This window comes from Canis lupus, chromosome 28 (genome assembly GCF_011100685.1).
Source record: "Canis lupus familiaris isolate Mischka breed German Shepherd chromosome 28, alternate assembly UU_Cfam_GSD_1.0, whole genome shotgun sequence".
NCBI lineage: Eukaryota > Metazoa > Chordata > Mammalia > Carnivora > Canidae > Canis > Canis lupus.
Window position 1 is genome coordinate 1,496,867 of NC_049249.1, and position 18,089 is coordinate 1,514,955.

Consider the following 18,089-nt stretch of genomic DNA (forward strand, 5'->3'; position numbering starts at 1 on the left):
GATGAACACCAAGAACCCCAGCCATCACAGTAATGAGATGGAGATTCTAAAACAATGGTTTAAAATTACTAGCTGGAAGAGAAAAATTCAAAGAGAAAAGTATTGTGGAACAAAATCAGGAAGTTTTGGGGGTGGGGAGCAACTTTAGAAATCAAAATTATAGTTTTAAAACTAAAAATAGGGGATCCCTGGGTGGCGCAGCGGTTTAGCGCTTGCCTTTGGCCCAGGGCGCGATCCTGGAGACCCGGGGATCGAATCCCACGTCAGGCTCCCTGCATGGAGCCTGCTTCTCCCTCTGCCTGTGTCTCTGCCTCTCTCTCTCTCTCTCTCTCTCTCTCTCTCTCCCCCCGTGTGTGACTATCAAAAATAAATAAAAATTAAAAAAAAAACTAAAAATACAGTTACAAAATTAAAAAACTAAAAATGCAATGGATGAATTAAATAGAAAATTAGAAAGAAAGAGTCCCAGAAGGATGGGAATAGAGAAAACTGGGGAGATGCACATGTAAGGAAATAATCCTACAGTTTTCCAGAATTACTGAAAGATACAAATCCTCAAATTCAGGAAGCATGAGATTCATGTATGATCAAAATAAATCCACACACATCAAAGCGAAATGCAGAATATCAATGACAAAGAGGTGATATCCACAAAGGAACAATTTGGAAAACTTAAACAAAATGCACAATTTTTCAGAAAAATGCAACTTATTGAACACCTGGAAACATTTTAAGTACACAATTCAGTGGCCTTTAGTACATTCACAATGTTGTGCAACCACCAACTCTATTTAGTTCCAAAACATTTTAATCACCCAAAAAGAGATCTGTGTACATATTAAGTGGTCACTCCACATCACTCCCTTACTCCCAGCCTCTGGTAACTTCCAATCTACATCTTTCTCTATCGACTTCTGGTCTATTCTGGACATTTTATATACATAGGATCATACAATTATATTTAGTCTTTTGTGTCTGCTTCTGTCACTTACTATGATATTTTTGAGGTTTCAGCCATGTTGTAATGTGTATCATGCCTTTATCCTTTTTCATGGCTGAACAATATTCCATGGTATGGGTATACTACATTTTATTTATCTATTCATCCATTCTTCTTTACTGTTTTCTTTTGCATTGAATGAATATTTTGTGAAGTAGTATTTTAAGTTAATTCATGATTTTTTCACTATCTTTTTAGTTATTTTTTTCGAGGTTGCTTTCAGATTTAGCATATACCTCTTATCAGGATCTGTTATAGTTTTTTTCTAGCTTAATTCCAATAATATATAGAAACATTACTCCTATATTGCCTTCTCCTTTTTTTGCAGCATTATGGTTATACACATCTATTACTGTTGCAAACCCAACATTACAATGTTGTAACTATTATTTTGTCACCTGTCATCATTTCATTAGCCTGTTACAGCTTTGCTCCCCTCACCTCCTTTGCAGTTATTGGCAACTGTAGTTACAGATATACTACATTTCTGTATGTTATATGCTCAACAATACACTATACACATATTATTTTTTACAGTTGCTTTTTTAATCAGTTTAGAGGAAAAATATGCATTTACAATGTATTTTATAATAACATGATTACTTTTACTGAAACTGTTTATGTAGATATGCGTTACTATCTGAATCCCTTGCTTTCAGCCTGAAGAACTTCCATTAGTATTTTTTGTTAGGGCTGCTAGGAAAAACCATTCTCCATTTTTATCTGGAAAGGCCTGTATTTCATTTTTGAATATTTTTATTGGATATAGGATTCTTGATTGATAGGTTTTTTCTCTTTGAGCACCTTGAGAGTTGTCCCTGCATTCTAACCTCTATTGTTTCTTCTGAGAAGTTGTTAATCTTACTGAAGTTCCCTTGTAAATAATGCATCATCTTTCACTTGCTATTTTCAAGGTGTTCCCTTTGTCTTTGATTTCAGAATGTTTACTATGATGTGTCTGTGAGTCCCTTTGTGCTTATCCTGCTTGGAGTTCCTTGAGCTTCATGGAGATTTCTCAAAAAACTTGGGAAGTTTTCAGCCATTATTTGTTTATTTTTCTTCTTTCTTTCCCCTCTCCTTCTGGCACTCTCATGCATACATTGGTGCACCTAATGGGGTATTGTTCTTCTGAGGCTTTGTACATTTTTCATTTTCTTCCCTGTTCTTTGGATAGCATCATGATCTCTACCAATCTATCAGCAAGTTGGCTGAATCTTTCTCCTCACAGTTCGAATTTCCTCCTGAGCCCATCTAGTGAATTTTTAATTTGTTGTACTTTTTAATTCCATGAACTTAGTTTCTGCAACTTGGAGCTGGAGGGAATGAAAAAGGCTAGCAGCATGCCCCTCTCAGTGAGATATTGTATCCCTTGGGGACTGCTGGAGGGAACCTAACCCTTCAGGCTAAACCCACCTGGAATACAGTATCTGTCATCACAACTGAAGTGGGAGAAGGCAGGGAAAGAATGGATTATGGCTAAAGAATCAGATTCTTGCTGTTCCTAACACAGTTTAGTAGCTTTTCTTGACTGTCTCTTCATTTGCAGTATGTCCTTAGGATTATTTCCAGAAACACTAAAGGATTTGGGGGGAGGCGGGTGTCTTTTAATATTTTGCCCAGTTATTTGCCATTCTGCTTTCTGAATGGCAAGTCTATGTAGTTCCTCACACCGCCATTATGGAAGTGGAAGTCTAAAAGACATTTGATTGTGTACTTTATGACACTAAGATATCTAAAGGAGAAAACTACACAATTAAATCAGTGGTGAGGAAAAAGCATTTAATAAAATTCAACACTGGATTTAGGACTGGAAAGGGCATTTCCTTAACCTGATAAAGACCATCTGCTACAAAATAACAGCAACTGCATAGTTAATGGTAAAACTTTATAAGTTTATCTTTCACATAAGAAATAAGACAAAGAGGCCAACTGTTGCTATTTACATTCATTACCATATTGGAGGTATATAAAGTATGTAAGTATTGGAATAGAAGAAACGCAATTGTCATTATTTGCAGCTGACATGAATGTTACATGCAGGACAATTTTATAGACTATTAGGATTAGCAAAATAATTTAGCAAGATTGCTAGATACACACCAATATGTAAAATCAACAGTATTCTTATGAACTAGAAAATGTCTTTTAAATGTCATTTAGTATAGCAATCAAAACTGTAGGATAATTAGACATAAATGTAAGATGTGCATGACCTTATTATAAGGGGAAGATATAGTGGAATTATGTCTTCATAATAGATATGTATTAAAAATGCCCTACCCATAGATGAGAAACTCAAGATCATAAACAATCCTCCCCAAATAATCTGTATAATTACAATTGTGAAAACAAGAATCTAAATGTGACGTGATCCCAAAAATTTACATGGAACCAGGAACTAAGGCATTTTTGGAAGATGAGGGGAATCATTCCACCATATGTGATAGCCAATTATAAAGCTACAATGATTAAAACTGGGTCATTGGCAAAGTTAGATAACAGAATCAATTTAACAGAATATAGAGCCCAGAAATACTCCCATAATTACGTGAAAGTTGGATATAATCATAGAAATACCTTCACAAATCAGGAGGGAAAAATGGGATATATTTTTTTAAAAAGGTGTTAGGAAAAATAACTTTCCATATGGAATTTACAAGTGAATTTATGAGAATGTAATCATGACCTTGGGTTAGGAAAGGGACTTTTAAATAGGGAAACAAAACATGGAAAAGACAGAGTTCAACTATACTTGATTTAAAACTTCTATATGATAAATGACATCATATGCAAAGTAGATACATGAATGTTCTATTTCCCCACATTCTTATGTAAGAAAGATTCCCCCAACCAAAACTAAAAATCTATAAAATACCTGGGAATAAGCTTAATATGAAATGTGGCAAGACCTTTATGAAGAGTCATTAAAATTTTATCAAAGAATATAAAATTCTTTAGTAAAATGAGACCTATCATGATCCTAATGGGAAAAATTGTATTAATTTGAATAAGTATATTATCCTCAAATCAATGAATAAACTGATGCAATCCTAATCAAAAGAGCAACACAATCTTAGTAACATAACAAACTGATTCTAAGATTCACCTGGAACAAGAAATACACAAGACAATGGGGGCAGAGGCAGGAAGGACTAGGAATCTGACTGTAGATAGCAAAACAGTACAAAGTCAAATGTCAGTGAAGAGTATGGTTGGGAGAATAGACATCTGGATCCATTGTCCAGGAAGAGACAACTTAGCATACGATAGACTTGACATTTCAGACGGAGAGAAGAATGAACAGAGAAAAGAACAAAGAATGAAAAGCTTCAATAATAATTGGGGTGATTGCCTTTTCATTTTGTTTGGGGGGAGGGACCCTCAAATATTTATAAGCAATTATAAAACTAGACAAATGTGATGTGCACAGGCAACACTCAAAAAGATCTACAAATGGCCCCAAAACATGCAAATGTTTGGTTTTATAAGTAATCAGGGAAACTGAAGTTCAAACAAGGTATTTTTCAATTACAAGATTGGTTAAAAACAAAACAAAAACAAAGATCTCTCGAGATTGATGGTTGGCAAGACTGTGGAGAATGGGTCTTCTTATGGAATGTAAGTGGAAGGAAGCAGTTTCATTACATCCATTAAAATTAAAAATCTGTCACTTTTTCACTATGTGGAATTTAAGAAACAAAACAGATGAACATAGAAGAAGGGAAGGAAAAATAAGATGAAAACAGAGAGGGAGGCAAACCATAAGAGACTCAACTATAGGAAACAAACTGAGGAGGTGGGTGGGGGGATGGGGTAACTGGGTGGTGGGCATTAAGGAGGGCACTTGAAGTAACATGCGCTGGGTGTTGTATACAACTGATGAATCACTGAATTCTACCTCTGAAACCACTAATACAGTATATGTTAATTAAATTAAAATTATAAAACCTTTTTAAAAAAATTTAAAATATCTGTATCATTTTTAATCCAGCAGCTCCATGAAGGTAAAGATATAATTGCAGGGATGAAAAGATGTCTTGCATAGAACATTAATTGAAAAGCTAGCTGCAAAACAGTAAGGATGATACAAATCCCATCTACATTAAATCACATACATAAAGCAAAGCTAGTTCAGTAATAAAAGAGACTCAAAAAGACAGTGGTTTAAGCAAGTCAGGAATTTATTTTGGTCTTAAATAACAGGTAGAAGGAAAGCAGTTCAAGGCTGGCAGGCCAGCTTCTCCAGGCTCAACACACCACCTCTGTAGCTTCCATATGTAGCTTAAGCTCCCCCTGGAATCTCACCCAAAAAGGAGCATACCCCACTCCCTTATTTAAGGGCCCATTCTGGAAGTTCCACGTACATCCCACTGCCTAGTCACGGGGCCACAATTAACTCTAAGGGAGGCAGGGAAGCGGAGTCTTCAGCTGAGCAGCCATGCATCCAGGTAAAACTCCAGAACCTTGTTAGTGAAGGAAGGAGGTGTATTTGCAAATACATGGCAAACAGCCTGAAAGAACACACACTGAATAAAATCCTTATCTCTGGAATGGGAGCAGGAACAGTGAGGAGACAAAGTACTGCCTGAAATTTTTAAAACAGTGGTAGTATATTCATGTATGAACTAAGGAAGTCTTAAAATTTCACAAAATTTAAAATCCTTTACTGTAGCTTGGTACCAATATAACACGCTAACTACATTAAATCTATCTACATTGTACAAAGCATTTAAAGTTCCAGAAAGTGGATTCTATCTAATGAATAAGTTACTCTCTATTGTTAAAACCATATTCCTCTAAGCCTATCTACCTTGGAGGCATGATGACAATCTTGATACGTGTCCACACTGAGACACAGGCAGGGCAGCAACCTGCCCAAGGTCTCAGCACGTTGGTGGCAGAGCAGAGACACAAACTAAGGTGAGGACCACCCTGCTTTTACTGCATCATAGCTTTTGATGGTATTTTCTATTGGATGAGAAGGCTACAACTTCTCTCACTCAGTACAGTTCAGATTTCAGAAAGAAAGATAATGAACTGCATTCAATCTGAGAATAGGGGGAAAGCAATTTTCTTACAGGCTAATGATCACAAAAATAAAAATAAAAAAAGAATTTCCCAGAAACAAAACAGTCATGAGTTTTGACTCCCTTCTGAGCCAAATTCTCAAGTTTAGGATTTATTGAGCTGTTTAAAAATCCCTTCTATGACTTCTAGATAATGACAGCAAACAATAATAGAATCTTCTTCCTCTAATATATCACTCTAAATACAGAATAAAATGAGTAAGCCAGAATTCAAAAAAAAGCAGCAGAAAATCCTGGTGAGAATCATGACTCTATGACACATCCTGCCTACAGGGAGGGCTCTTTGGCCCAAGCTATTTAACAAAATCTCAAAATGGAGAGATAAAACATAAATCCTCCAACCAGAGCGGCATGGTCCCCAGCAGAGGCTTTTCCCAATCCCCAAACCCAAATCCCTTCTCTCTGGGTCACAGGGAAGAGTATACAAATATGGACAGAGCTGCTCATCTGCAACATAAGTAAACGGCTTGGGAGGAAGGTAAGCATGATACAGAAAAAGCAGAGTGGAAAAACAGCATGCCAAAGAGAACCCAAGGAACAAACTGCACTGTAACATCTCTAGAAAAAATTTAAACAATGTAATGAATTTAAGAAAACAAGACTTCAGAGCTGATAAAACAATGAGAAGGAAACAAGAAAATCAAGGCTAAGGGAACAAAGTAAGGATCAAAACAATACCATCACAAAACTATAAATACATAAGCAATAGCCAGAAAACAGCTGAAAACCAAACCTCTAGAACAGGAGAGCCACAGTGAATGCAAAGGACAACTGGAAAGAAGATAATACATAAGGAGAACAACAGTGCCCAATACAAAGTAATCAGCATCCGTAGAAAAGCAAACAATAAATAAAATTTAAAACACTTCAAGTCATCTCCCTGCGGGTAAGCAGAGAGCACGGGCCCCAACAGCGGTCACTACAAGGCAACCATGGCATGTTGGCTGTGGTCTAGAGTAACACTGTGTGCATATGTATGTTGGCTGTTTTATTTGCTTTTTTGTTTTGAGGGTTTTTTTCGCTGTTTTATTTATACTTGCTTTTGGTTCTGCTTAAGTTTTTGTGTAGTTTTTTCAAGATAATAAATTTTATTTTCCTAAAACCAACAGTCCCTGTAGCAGGGGAAAAGATGCCCTTTGCTTAAAGGAAAGCCATTATAAGCTGAGTACACTAAACCTTCTCCAAGTATAGGTCTCCTCACTTATTACCACGCTATTTCATGCTTTACTAATGAAAATATGTGCCGATTTATCAGTACCTTAAAAGGAAGACCGTTTAAAGGCAATTAATATATTTAAAAGACAAGTCTGATTTTTTATGGGTAGCAAATGATAAATTTAAACGTTTAAAAGCTATGCACCAAAAATAAGTATCTGTTATCAGATACTGGTGAACTAATTTATTGAATAGGTCTGACTTAACATAAGACATGTTTTTAGCACCAATAAAAAGAATTCTTGAGATGTCTGGCCTACAAACATCTAAATGAACAGCAATGTGCTCCCTGATGGCATCTTTTGGATAAAGGAACAAATGCAATCCAAGGATTAACTGTTAGGTCCCTGATTTATAATGCATTTAATTCATGGTGTCAAAATAAAAATATCAACCCAAGTATTTTTAAAACTTTTAAGTTTTGGAGATGAATTTCTTCTTCCTTAAAGTTTTAAATTATGAGGTAGATATCATTCAAAGTAAACATCAAATGACGCCAACTTGTTGACGAACATGATAATTAATCATAGGATTAATAATCAGAAATTTCCATTAGGAAACTGAGAATTTAAAAAATAATGTTGGTCAGCAGTATTCTGGCTTAAGTTTCCAAATTCCTTCGCCACTAGAAGTTCTATGAAAAGTACATAGATTTCTCAACAGTTGTCGAAAGACACAAGACTGTGAGGCTGACAGCTTCGATTCAAACTCCTGTAGTATCTCCTGAGTGCTTGCCTGGCCATCCACACGGGCCTGAAAAGCAATGAAGTTTCTCATTTCCACCAGCAGGTCATCGTGTTCCGTGGTGGGGGGTGGTGGAGCAGGAGCCTCTTGGTGTGCATTTTCACTTTCCAGCCGCTGTGGCAGAATCAGGTGGTTCCTAGCTCTCATTTTAGCCAACAGTGAAGATGAAGGGAGAGCCCCAGGTGAAGACTCTGCATCTTCCACTTTTCCACTGAAGTGCTCAGAAGCATTATCCTTTCCATCTTTTCTTGGGACACCATCCTGGAGAAAGAAAACCACTGCAGTGACACACCAGCTTCTAGTTCATGCTCTCACTATTTTCCCAAAGGCCCTGAGGAGCCATAAACACTCGAGCCCATGGCAATGAGGCTGCCAGGAAGGAAGGAGATGCCGTGGAACAGAAAGAGACAGGGAGCAAGTCAAGCACTGAAATCTACCCACCATTAAAGAACATTTCTTTAAAAACCCAAATCCCCCAAACTACACTCTTCCCTGCATCATCATTCTGTGTGGTGAGAGGTGGGGGGCAGGGTAGGGCACTGAGCCTCCCTTTGGTGGGAAAGCCAGTTCCAGGAGGCACGGGTTCTGCAGGCTTTTCCTGTCCTTCCCCCCACCCCAGGACACCCTACTCCAGGCACTGTGGGATAAGGAACAATAGCAGAGCTGTACTTCCTTCTCTTTACTTTTACATCTTTTGACTTTCTCATCTTTTGCCCTAAAACACCACCACAAATCTGATTTTTCTTCACTATCTCTAATGTTAAAAGAACACAACACGGGAATTTGAAAAAGGTTCTCTATCCCTAAATGTATTCATATTAATCTAAAATAGGAGTCTGAACTTGGGAGTCTTCAACTTGGGAGTCTTCAACTTTTATCAGTAACATAACCATTGAGCAGAAAAGACCGAAGAGAGAGCAGTGAATGATAGAGTTTGCTCTAGTCTTTACTCAGTGAAGCACTCAAGGCATCCGGGGGGGTTACAGGACAGGGAGAGACGGGCACAAGGCTCCAGCAGCCAGTTAATACAAACAACATTCCAGGTGGTTTTCATGACCTTCATTCTAGAGGGCAGTGCTCTGTGGAGTTGGTATTCACCTCTGGATGGAGGAGGCTGCCTGGGCAGCAACTCACACATCACTTATTCCCTGACTTTCAGGGAGCAAAGCAGAGATTCTGCTATGGAGTTGGGTTCAAGACTTTGTCTTTTACAAAGCTGTCTGGCCCTTTCAGCTTCAGATGAAAGTGCTTCATTAATCAGAGCATACAACACAAATACCAGGTGTCATTATGCCAGCGGTTTTCCTCATATCCCCATCAGGTTAAATTTTCATGGCAATTCAGTCAAATAAGTCTCACACCCAAAAATTATCAAGGCTTTCACATTACCTGGCATTTCTCCTTTGACGATGCTGAAGAAGGATGCTGCACAGAGAATTTGGAATTCCTTTTCTGACCAAATCTACTCCTAAATAAGGAAAAGAATCACACAGTAGATAAAATGTTTGCTTTTGTGATTGAGAGACAAAATTTCCCTTTCAACAACTTAATCTTCTCCTGGAAAAATTTTCTTCTGCATGATTATTCTTCCACAGCCATGCCGCTCATTCCCTTCAATTTTTCTCCTTTACTCTCCTAGGAAGAGTCTCAAGTCAGAACCTCTCAATAACTTGTTCAACATATGATGGAAAGTACTGTCAAATTCAAGATAGGGAATTATTCTAAACGAGCATATCAAATAGCACAGTAGTTACTGACTGCTGAACAACGGCTGATCATCTCATTAAAGTGTAATCACTACTCTGTATCTCTTATTGTTAACATCATCTCTTAAACAAAACAAATCAGTTTTCTCCCTGAAAACTCAGCTTTGGAGAGCAGGGGACAATGTAAAGAAGAACGTAAGATTATAAATGTTTTTTGCCAAGTCACGCAAATCTGGCTGACCTGACCCCTCCCTGAGAGATTTTCTAGCACGCCTGCCCTGACTTTACTGCTAGCCTACATGGTCTGACCTCCTCACATGCATGGCAGAGCAGTAATGTCTTACTTTATGCCTGCTGGCGCACCAGAAATGCCCCTGTGGCCCGTCCAGGTGGGAACACCAGACGATGCCCCCAGACATTGCTGACGAGAGAGCCTCAGCGCTTTCAGAGCATCCTGGGCCACTCGGTTGGCCTCTGCCTCCACCAGCACATAATCCGGATCCGCTCCATCCATGATAGCATCATGTCTCATGACACTGTGCACACCAACTAGCAAGAACAAAGGAAACAGTGACATATTATTTTAGTTTGTATACAATCATATTTTTTCTTCTGTATAATCTAATATATTGTGGGTAGAGAAAAAATATTGAACACTTGTAGCTATTTGCCAAGTTGACTATTATGACCCAGGAACGTTATAAATGTGATCACCACTTAGCCCTCATCACTACCCGACAAAGCACGAACTATTGACTATCCCTGTTTTATAATAATTGAAGCATAAGCCCTTGTCAACACAACTTCCACATCCTTGCTATCTGGAAAAATTTAAAGCCTTCTATTAATCAATTCTCTATTGAAGGAATAAATATAAAAATAGAAACCAGAATTATAAAATTTCTAAAAAGTAATGATCATGAAAATGCTACTTATCAGCAGAATTTAATGCAGTTTATCACTGGAAAATTCATTGCCTTAAATATTTGTGTATCAATAAAATGAAAGAATAAAAACAAATGAATTAAATTTCCAAGTCAAAGATTCTTATAAAAATTGAGCCAAAAAACTCAACAAAACACAACAAAAACAAAAGCACAAGGATTAAAGATAAAAACAAAAACTAATAAGATAGAGAACAGCCCAAGATCTAATTAATAAATTAAAATAGTTTATTTTTAAAAAAATCACAAAATAGACAAACCACTAGCTTAACTTGACCAAAAAAGGGTTGGTGGAAATACTAAAAGTCAGAAATGACAAGGGAGAAATTATCTTGAAACAGAAGCAAATTTTAAAAAATTATTATAAGAATATTTTTAATGCCTCTGTGCAAATAAACTTGAAAACTAGACAAAACAGATCATTTCCTAGGGAAACAGGCTAGTAACAGCAGGAAGAGTAGAAAGTTACCAATAAACTTTCTTATGGTAAAGTATCAGGCTCAGATGGTTTCTCTCTGAAATGCCGTAGAGAAACCTGGCCTTCCCAAACCAAGAACCACAAACTGATCTCTGGTAACTCAGGGCCATCACACTGGCCTGAACAATAGGCCGACACCCCCAGGAAAAACTAAGCTGTGCTGGGCTGCTCCTCCCCAGTCCTGAGCAACTGTTGAATCTGCTTTCCTGAGTTTTCTCTCCCTTGACATTAGCAATCTATTAGTTATCAGCTTTTCTATTTCCAGAGTGCCTACCTCTGGTCATGCCTCTGCCTCTCCCCCATGACTGTTAATCTCTGCGGTTGAAAAATCAGATAAATACAGCATGTACAGAACCTTCCTATTACTCACTACTGTTCAGGTAGTACAAACCTACTTAAAGCACTGCACCCTTCTGTATGTGGCTATAAGTCAAAGTTTCAAATTCCTCTAGGTCTTCAGAAAAGATAGGTGAATACTATTGTCAAAATGTCAATACAAAATCTGAATTTTAGAAGAATAAAATACCTCCAGCTGAGAGCCCACTGTGCCCTGTGAGTAAAGTCTGCCACTGCTAGAAATGGCCTACTCCCCACCTGTTTCCAGCACACTTGTGGCAAATTCAGCAAAAACATTACCTGACTTTTTGAAAAGCTTTTCCAAGACGTAATCATCATTGCTCTGTTCACTGGTCTCACTCTCAATTTCGCTGTCCTGCTTCTGGTACCGTCTTTTCTTCACCAGGTGTGGAATTCGGGTTCCTTCAAACCTGGCATCTCTACAATGCTTAGTGTTCTTAGGCTTCGACTTCGGCCTCTGAAGTTGCTCCAGGGTCTCTTCTTCCAGCACACTATGTTTTGTTTTTGACTTGTGCTTTGAAAAATTATTTTCCGACTCTTTATTCTCCTGAAGAGGTTCTGTTTGAGCCTGGCAGCTTTCTCTTCTGTCAGAAAGACCTTGCTTTTCATGGATGCTTTCCTCACTAGATAGCCCATCCATTTTGCTAGTTCTTGGAGAACTGGAACAATCCACACGTCCACTAGTCACAGACAACTCCTCTAGTATAGGTACCGCCTTTGTCTTTTCTTCAGGTCCACCACTGCCAGTGAGATTCCTAGGAGTTTGGGGGGCATCTTTCAAAGGATCGCCTTGATCAGAAGTTATTGTATTTACTCCAGCTCCTTTAGCTGTAAATTTCTCTTCAGATGATGTGGTATCATTTGTGGATGCATTAGAATCAGGGAACTTTCTGCATATTGGAATATTATGGTCTGCTCCAAAGGCCGGTGGAAGTTTTCTTTTTAAATGGAGTTTCGGAGTCTGAACTTCTGAACCAGTTCCTGTAAAGGGGTAAAACACACTCAAGTTACATTACATAATTCTTCTGTAATTTATTACTTTAAGTTAAATTATTTTATGTAATACCTGCAAAAATAGCACTTGTTTCAGTGCTCTGGGATGCACCAGGACTCGTCAGAGTGAACAGCTCATAAAGATCGTTGGACTTGAAAAATCGCCTTTGCTTAGGATCTTTCAGCACTCTGTTTGTCAGAAACTGCTTGAAAATTTGTCTAAAAAGATAAAAAATTAAACTGATAGAAAACAATGTTTAGCTGTACCTCAAAATCCTAGTTATAAAACAACATGAAAGGTATGATAACTGTAGCTGAACAAATATCTAAATCATCCCCAAACTTTTCACCTTGAAAAATTACAATTCAGAAAGTACATAAAATATCAGGTGGTCCCCCAAGCTTTACAGAATTTAAATTACAGAGTATCTTATTATTTATACCCAGTGAGCTTTTTCAATCTCCAATATTCATCACATGTCAGGAAACACCTCTCTACATACAATCATGTGACTCACAGCGCCTCTGAGGTGGAAGGAGTTGGCTTCCTGGACTGCTGGACCAAAAGTCCCCTGCCCTACCTTTCTGAGGACCCTTCTGTGATGGGATTCAGGAAACTTCTTACCTGGGCTTTACAAAGCTTTCACTTGAAGTCATTTTACCCACCTTCTGCCTGCTGTTTCATACTCTATACTGAACCTCTACACCACTGTCACTCCTGCCCAGACATCCCTACAAAGCAGTCTCCCCCACTATTCCCCCCAAGGCACATCTAAGGGGAAGCTCTCCCTCACAGGATATAGCTAGTCTTTTGTCCTCTCAGAATAAGAGCCTGAAGAACACACACCCTATCTGGGAATGGACCAGTGCATGGTGGAAAGCAGGGAGCCTCTACTGAAAAGCTGGGGTGCAGCTCAAGAATAAAGTCTTCGGCAGAGGATGAGGAGAAGGTGGCAGTTTCTCCACCCCACTGTTAAAGGGGCCCTCACCTAAACACCTACACATTGTACAGAGGGATGGAGAAAGAAACAGGTATCCTGGTCAACCTCTCGCTCAGGGGTATTTGAGCCAAAGATCACCAGGCTACCCATGCTGATCACAGCTGCAATGGTATGTGAAAATTCCATCAGGTATTTCAACTTTGTCACTTCTTAAAATTTTTCTGAAAAAAAGATGGTTCACTATAGTGAACGATACATTTCTCTTAAATAACAATTAAGATGAAGGTTACACATAAGTAGTCCTTGATGTTTAATAAGGTAGAAAAATGATTGGGTTCAAAGATATTTTTAAAAAACAATAATAATAAATTTACTTTAATGAGAAAGAAAAAAATACAAAAACAAAACAACAAAACCCTCATATATCCTTTAAGTTATAGTAACTATTGCTCTAAGATGAAAATACTTTTTTTTTTTATCTTTTTTTTTTTTAAGATTTTATTTATTTATTCATGATAGTCACACAGAGAGAGAGAGAGAGGCAGAGACACAGGCAGAGGGAGAAGCAGGCTCCATACAGGGAGCCCGACGTGGGATTCGATCCTGGGTCTCCAGGATCACGCCCCGGGCCAAAGGCAGGCGCCAAACCACTGCGCCACCCAGGGATTCCTGAAAATACTTTTTTAGAGCTATACATTTTAAAAATTCCCAGCTCAAAATCCTGGTAGCATACTTCTATATCTACATCCTGCACACGCTACAGCCAGGACAGCAGTCTCCAGTCACAGAGCGGGCAGGCATCTGTACTGACCGGTGGTAAATCTTTTCTTCAATGGTACCCGCAGTCAGAAGCCTGTACACCGTCACCTGCTTCTTCTGGCCTATCCTCCATGCTCGCTCCCGGGCCTATGGCAGAGAGATACATCTCAACAAGTGCCCTTCCCAATGACAAGCACCCTTCCCAATGACAAGTGCCCTTACCAAGGACAAGTGCTCTTTCCAAGGACAAGCGCCCTTCCCAATGACAAGGGCTGCAACTAAAAGAAACAGAGACAGCTGGCTGCTTCCTTTCCTTGCCAAAGCTAAAATTCTAGCTAATGACACTAAATATAGCTAAGGTGTACTAAGGAAGATAAACAGGCAGGTGACAAAGACATATTTAGCCACCTCTACCTAAAAAACAATGTGTTTATTTGTACTTTATGCACTTTCTTTGTACCCCAGATGTAGTGATGAATGCTACAGATAAACTGCTAAAGACTCTTCCCAACTATGAGGCTAGACAGGGTCTTCCTCCATGCCAAGGCCTAGGCAACAACCAAAATGGGAACCCTATGCAGAAACGGACAGGGGCACCAAAGGCCCCTCCCAAGTGCTGGCCACTCAATTGTATGTCACTCACACACTCCTTTACCTGTGTATCTGTGCTTGGGTTCCAGTCGGGATCGTAGATAATGACTCTATTAGCCCCTGTCAGGTTGACTCCGATGCCACCCACCCGGGTGGTCAGAAGAAACACAAATATGGATGTGTCCTAGAGTAAGATGCACAACATCTGGTATGCACATTTAAGACTAGTTACAGCTCTTCACCTCTATCTTTACATATTCTGCACATGGAAACCTCTTCCCAATACAAAGGATGGGTCCTAGAGACTGCTGGTCAGTCAAGATCCCATCTCACAGCTCCTGTTTTTAATACCAATTATATTGGCAATATCTCAGAATTGGCTTTTCAAGAAGGAATACACATTCTTTCTTTACACACACACACATACACACACACATACACACATATCTAAGAATACCCAGAGTTAAAAGCAGAATGTCTCTCTTTACCTGCTGCCCGTCCCAGTATAAGCAGGGCGCAGGTGGGTGAGGCTATTCTTCCTTCCCCTGCATGGAGTAGCACTATTTGACTTTACTGTTAAATTCACTTGTTACCTCATTATATCTTGTAATCAGTGGTTGTCTTGAAGCTATTGCAGTGGTACCATCCATTTTGAGGTAAGAATACTTCTGGGCTCTAAGGAATACTTCAAGTATGTCCAACATCTTTTTGGGAGAGGGGATAGGGGATAACAGTTTAAAAATCAAATATACACCTCCAGTGAGTATGTCCACATTTGTCTCAACAGTCATGCCTTCCCCGATAGGTTTAAATTAAAAGGAGCTTCTTGCTTTGAGGCAGATAAATATTACTAGTACAAGAGTATTTTTGGTACTTCCTTACTATTAATTCTTACAGGGTATCTATCTGAGATCAAATCCAAACTTGCCCACACCCTAGAACCACATGGTACACCTTTCAAAAGAGTCAACTTCTGGACACCAACTCTTCAAGCTCCCAAAGAGATTTGTAGGCTGCCACTTCAGTATCAGCAGGTGAATTTGCTTTTAGAATGATTATTTTAGATTATATCCCATTTTCCTAATAACTGGTTGTAAGTCTTAAAAAATCAAATTGTTTCTTTACAAAGTCTGTATACTCACTTGTCTTGACTGAGAAAATAGCAATACTCGTTGACCCTGCTTGTGCCATATTTTCAACAAGGACTCAACTACTATCATTTTCCCAGAACGTTTCCAGTACCCAAATTGATCTTCTTCATCGTCATCTGGAATAGTTTTGAGATTCTTCGGGCCTCCAGAAAAAAGATCAGGATGGTTGCAGATTTTTCTTAGGGCTACAAGTCCAGAGAAAATCTATGGTATAAAAGAATTATGTGCATTTGGATTATACCATGTAAATTCTTGATAAGGGAAGTTCTCTGAAACAAAAACATTCTATGGGACCAAACATCTACTGTTCATATTCAATTGCTGATGATTTCTTTTCTCTCACTAGAAAGAAAGATATGCAATTCACAGCATATAAAAAAATGACTCATCTTCTATCTTAAAAAAAGTGTAATGCCCATCTAAATTTGGAGAAATCAGGCAGATGACTTAGCAAATGCATTCAAATACTACACTAAGTACTCCTCACTAAAAGCTCTGTAGTTTAACATAAGTCAGTGGTGGAAGTTTCATCTACCTATACATTAGAATATCAGAAAACATCTGCATGGGAAATACACAAATGGGAAAGATATGAGGATGGTTCATACAGCAGAAGGGCATAGGAGACCAGAAGGGCCTGCCCTCCAGACCCCAGCATGAGGGCATCCTTCACAGCTTTCCAAGTGTGACTCAAATCAAGTTCATGTGTACAAAAGCTCAAGGAGAAAAAGAATAAACGTTAAGTTAAGCCAATAATCAAAGAGTATGGTTGTTCTAACTCACAAACAACACATAAATAATTAAGAATCTAAACAAATCAAGAATATTTCAGAACTCCCCCAAGAATCATCTGTAACTCCTCTGTCAACCTCTAGATCTGTGCTTCCAGTACAGTGGCCCCAAGCCACAGAGAGCTAATCTAAGTTGAGATGTGCTACAAATGTAAAATATTTTGGAGATACCGTTTTTTTTAAGAGGTAATAATATCGCATTCATAATTAGAAATTTTTGATTATGTATTAAAATAACATTTTTAGATACATCAGGCTAAATAAAATTCATTACCAAAATTGACTTCACCTGTTTTTCTCTTTACCTTTTTTAATGTGACTATTAAGACAATTTAAAAATCATACATGCAGCTTACATTCTGTATCCACAAGTCAGTGCTAATCTAGACCAATTAAGGCTTCACAACTTGGAGGTGCATGAAGATAATAAGTTAAGGGCAGACTTAGGAGAGCTGAGTAAATATGAATGATTTAAGAACCTCCCATAGAGGTCAAAGATAGAATGAAGAGAAATGGTAAGCCACGGCTAGAACTGAAATGACTTCAATTGGAAGAAAAAGATGCGATGGGGCCCAAGCAGCCATGCTACCCACAGTCATCTCTTTATCAACCTCTGTGTATAAGTAGGAGAGTGTGTTTCAGAGTATAGTGCTTGATACTCAGCTGTACCTCCTGTGAGAAGAGACCCAAGACTAAGGAAGTTTCATGTGTCTAATAAATCACAATTCATACTTTAGGATCCTGAAGCACAAAGAAACTGAATAGTTCATATGGAACTTCAAAGTATATGCTGATTATAAACCTACTACATATGCTTATTGAACATACCAACATCTATTGCTGAGTATTGCCAACAACTAAAATACTTTTTACTTACACAAATATCTATAATAATAATTCTTCCTTCATGCACCTGCTAACCCCAGCAGTCCAGAGCCACTTCCCTGTGTTCTGCATAGGACCATGCATCCCTGCAGGACTCACCGCTACAGACCTGCTAAACCATGTGATGTGGGGTTCAAGTGTAACTGTGCTGCAATACAGGCAAAAAGACATGTGCTCAAATATAATTGCATTCTCTTACTTCTGGAAGGGCTTTGAATTAAGTGATTGTTCACACCCAAATGTTTCCAAGAGTTACCAGTGAAATATGACTGTACTAGTTTCCTTTCCTCCCCTGCTTCCTGACTCCACAGTTCATTTCTCCAGTTTCTGTTATTTAGCTGACCTGCATGTCTCCATTGAGAATTCTGTAAACTTCTTTAGAATCGATAAAATTTTGGTAGACTTTATGTTGTTCCTCTGTAAGACGGCAAAATAAGACCTATGGAG

General features: G+C 38.5%; 1 protein-coding gene across 1 annotated transcript in view; it reads right to left on the reverse strand.

The window, feature by feature from the left end:
* Nucleotides 1-5,163: 5,163 nt before the first annotated feature.
* Nucleotides 5,164-18,089, reverse strand: part of ERCC6 (ERCC excision repair 6, chromatin remodeling factor) — a 73,886-nt gene continuing 60,960 nt past the window's right edge. Inside the window, exons 12-21 of the mRNA XM_038578050.1 lie at nt 17,986-18,081; nt 15,958-16,170; nt 15,409-15,519; nt 14,880-14,999; nt 14,277-14,371; nt 12,598-12,743; nt 11,811-12,512; nt 10,097-10,301; nt 9,436-9,514; nt 5,164-8,307 (exon numbers count right to left, since the gene is read on the reverse strand). Of these exons, the coding sequence (XP_038433978.1) occupies nt 7,888-8,307; nt 9,436-9,514; nt 10,097-10,301; nt 11,811-12,512; nt 12,598-12,743; nt 14,277-14,371; nt 14,880-14,999; nt 15,409-15,519; nt 15,958-16,170; nt 17,986-18,081 (2,187 nt within the window). The 3' untranslated portion in view covers nt 5,164-7,887. The remainder of the gene's footprint in view (nt 8,308-9,435; nt 9,515-10,096; nt 10,302-11,810; nt 12,513-12,597; nt 12,744-14,276; nt 14,372-14,879; nt 15,000-15,408; nt 15,520-15,957; nt 16,171-17,985; nt 18,082-18,089) is intronic.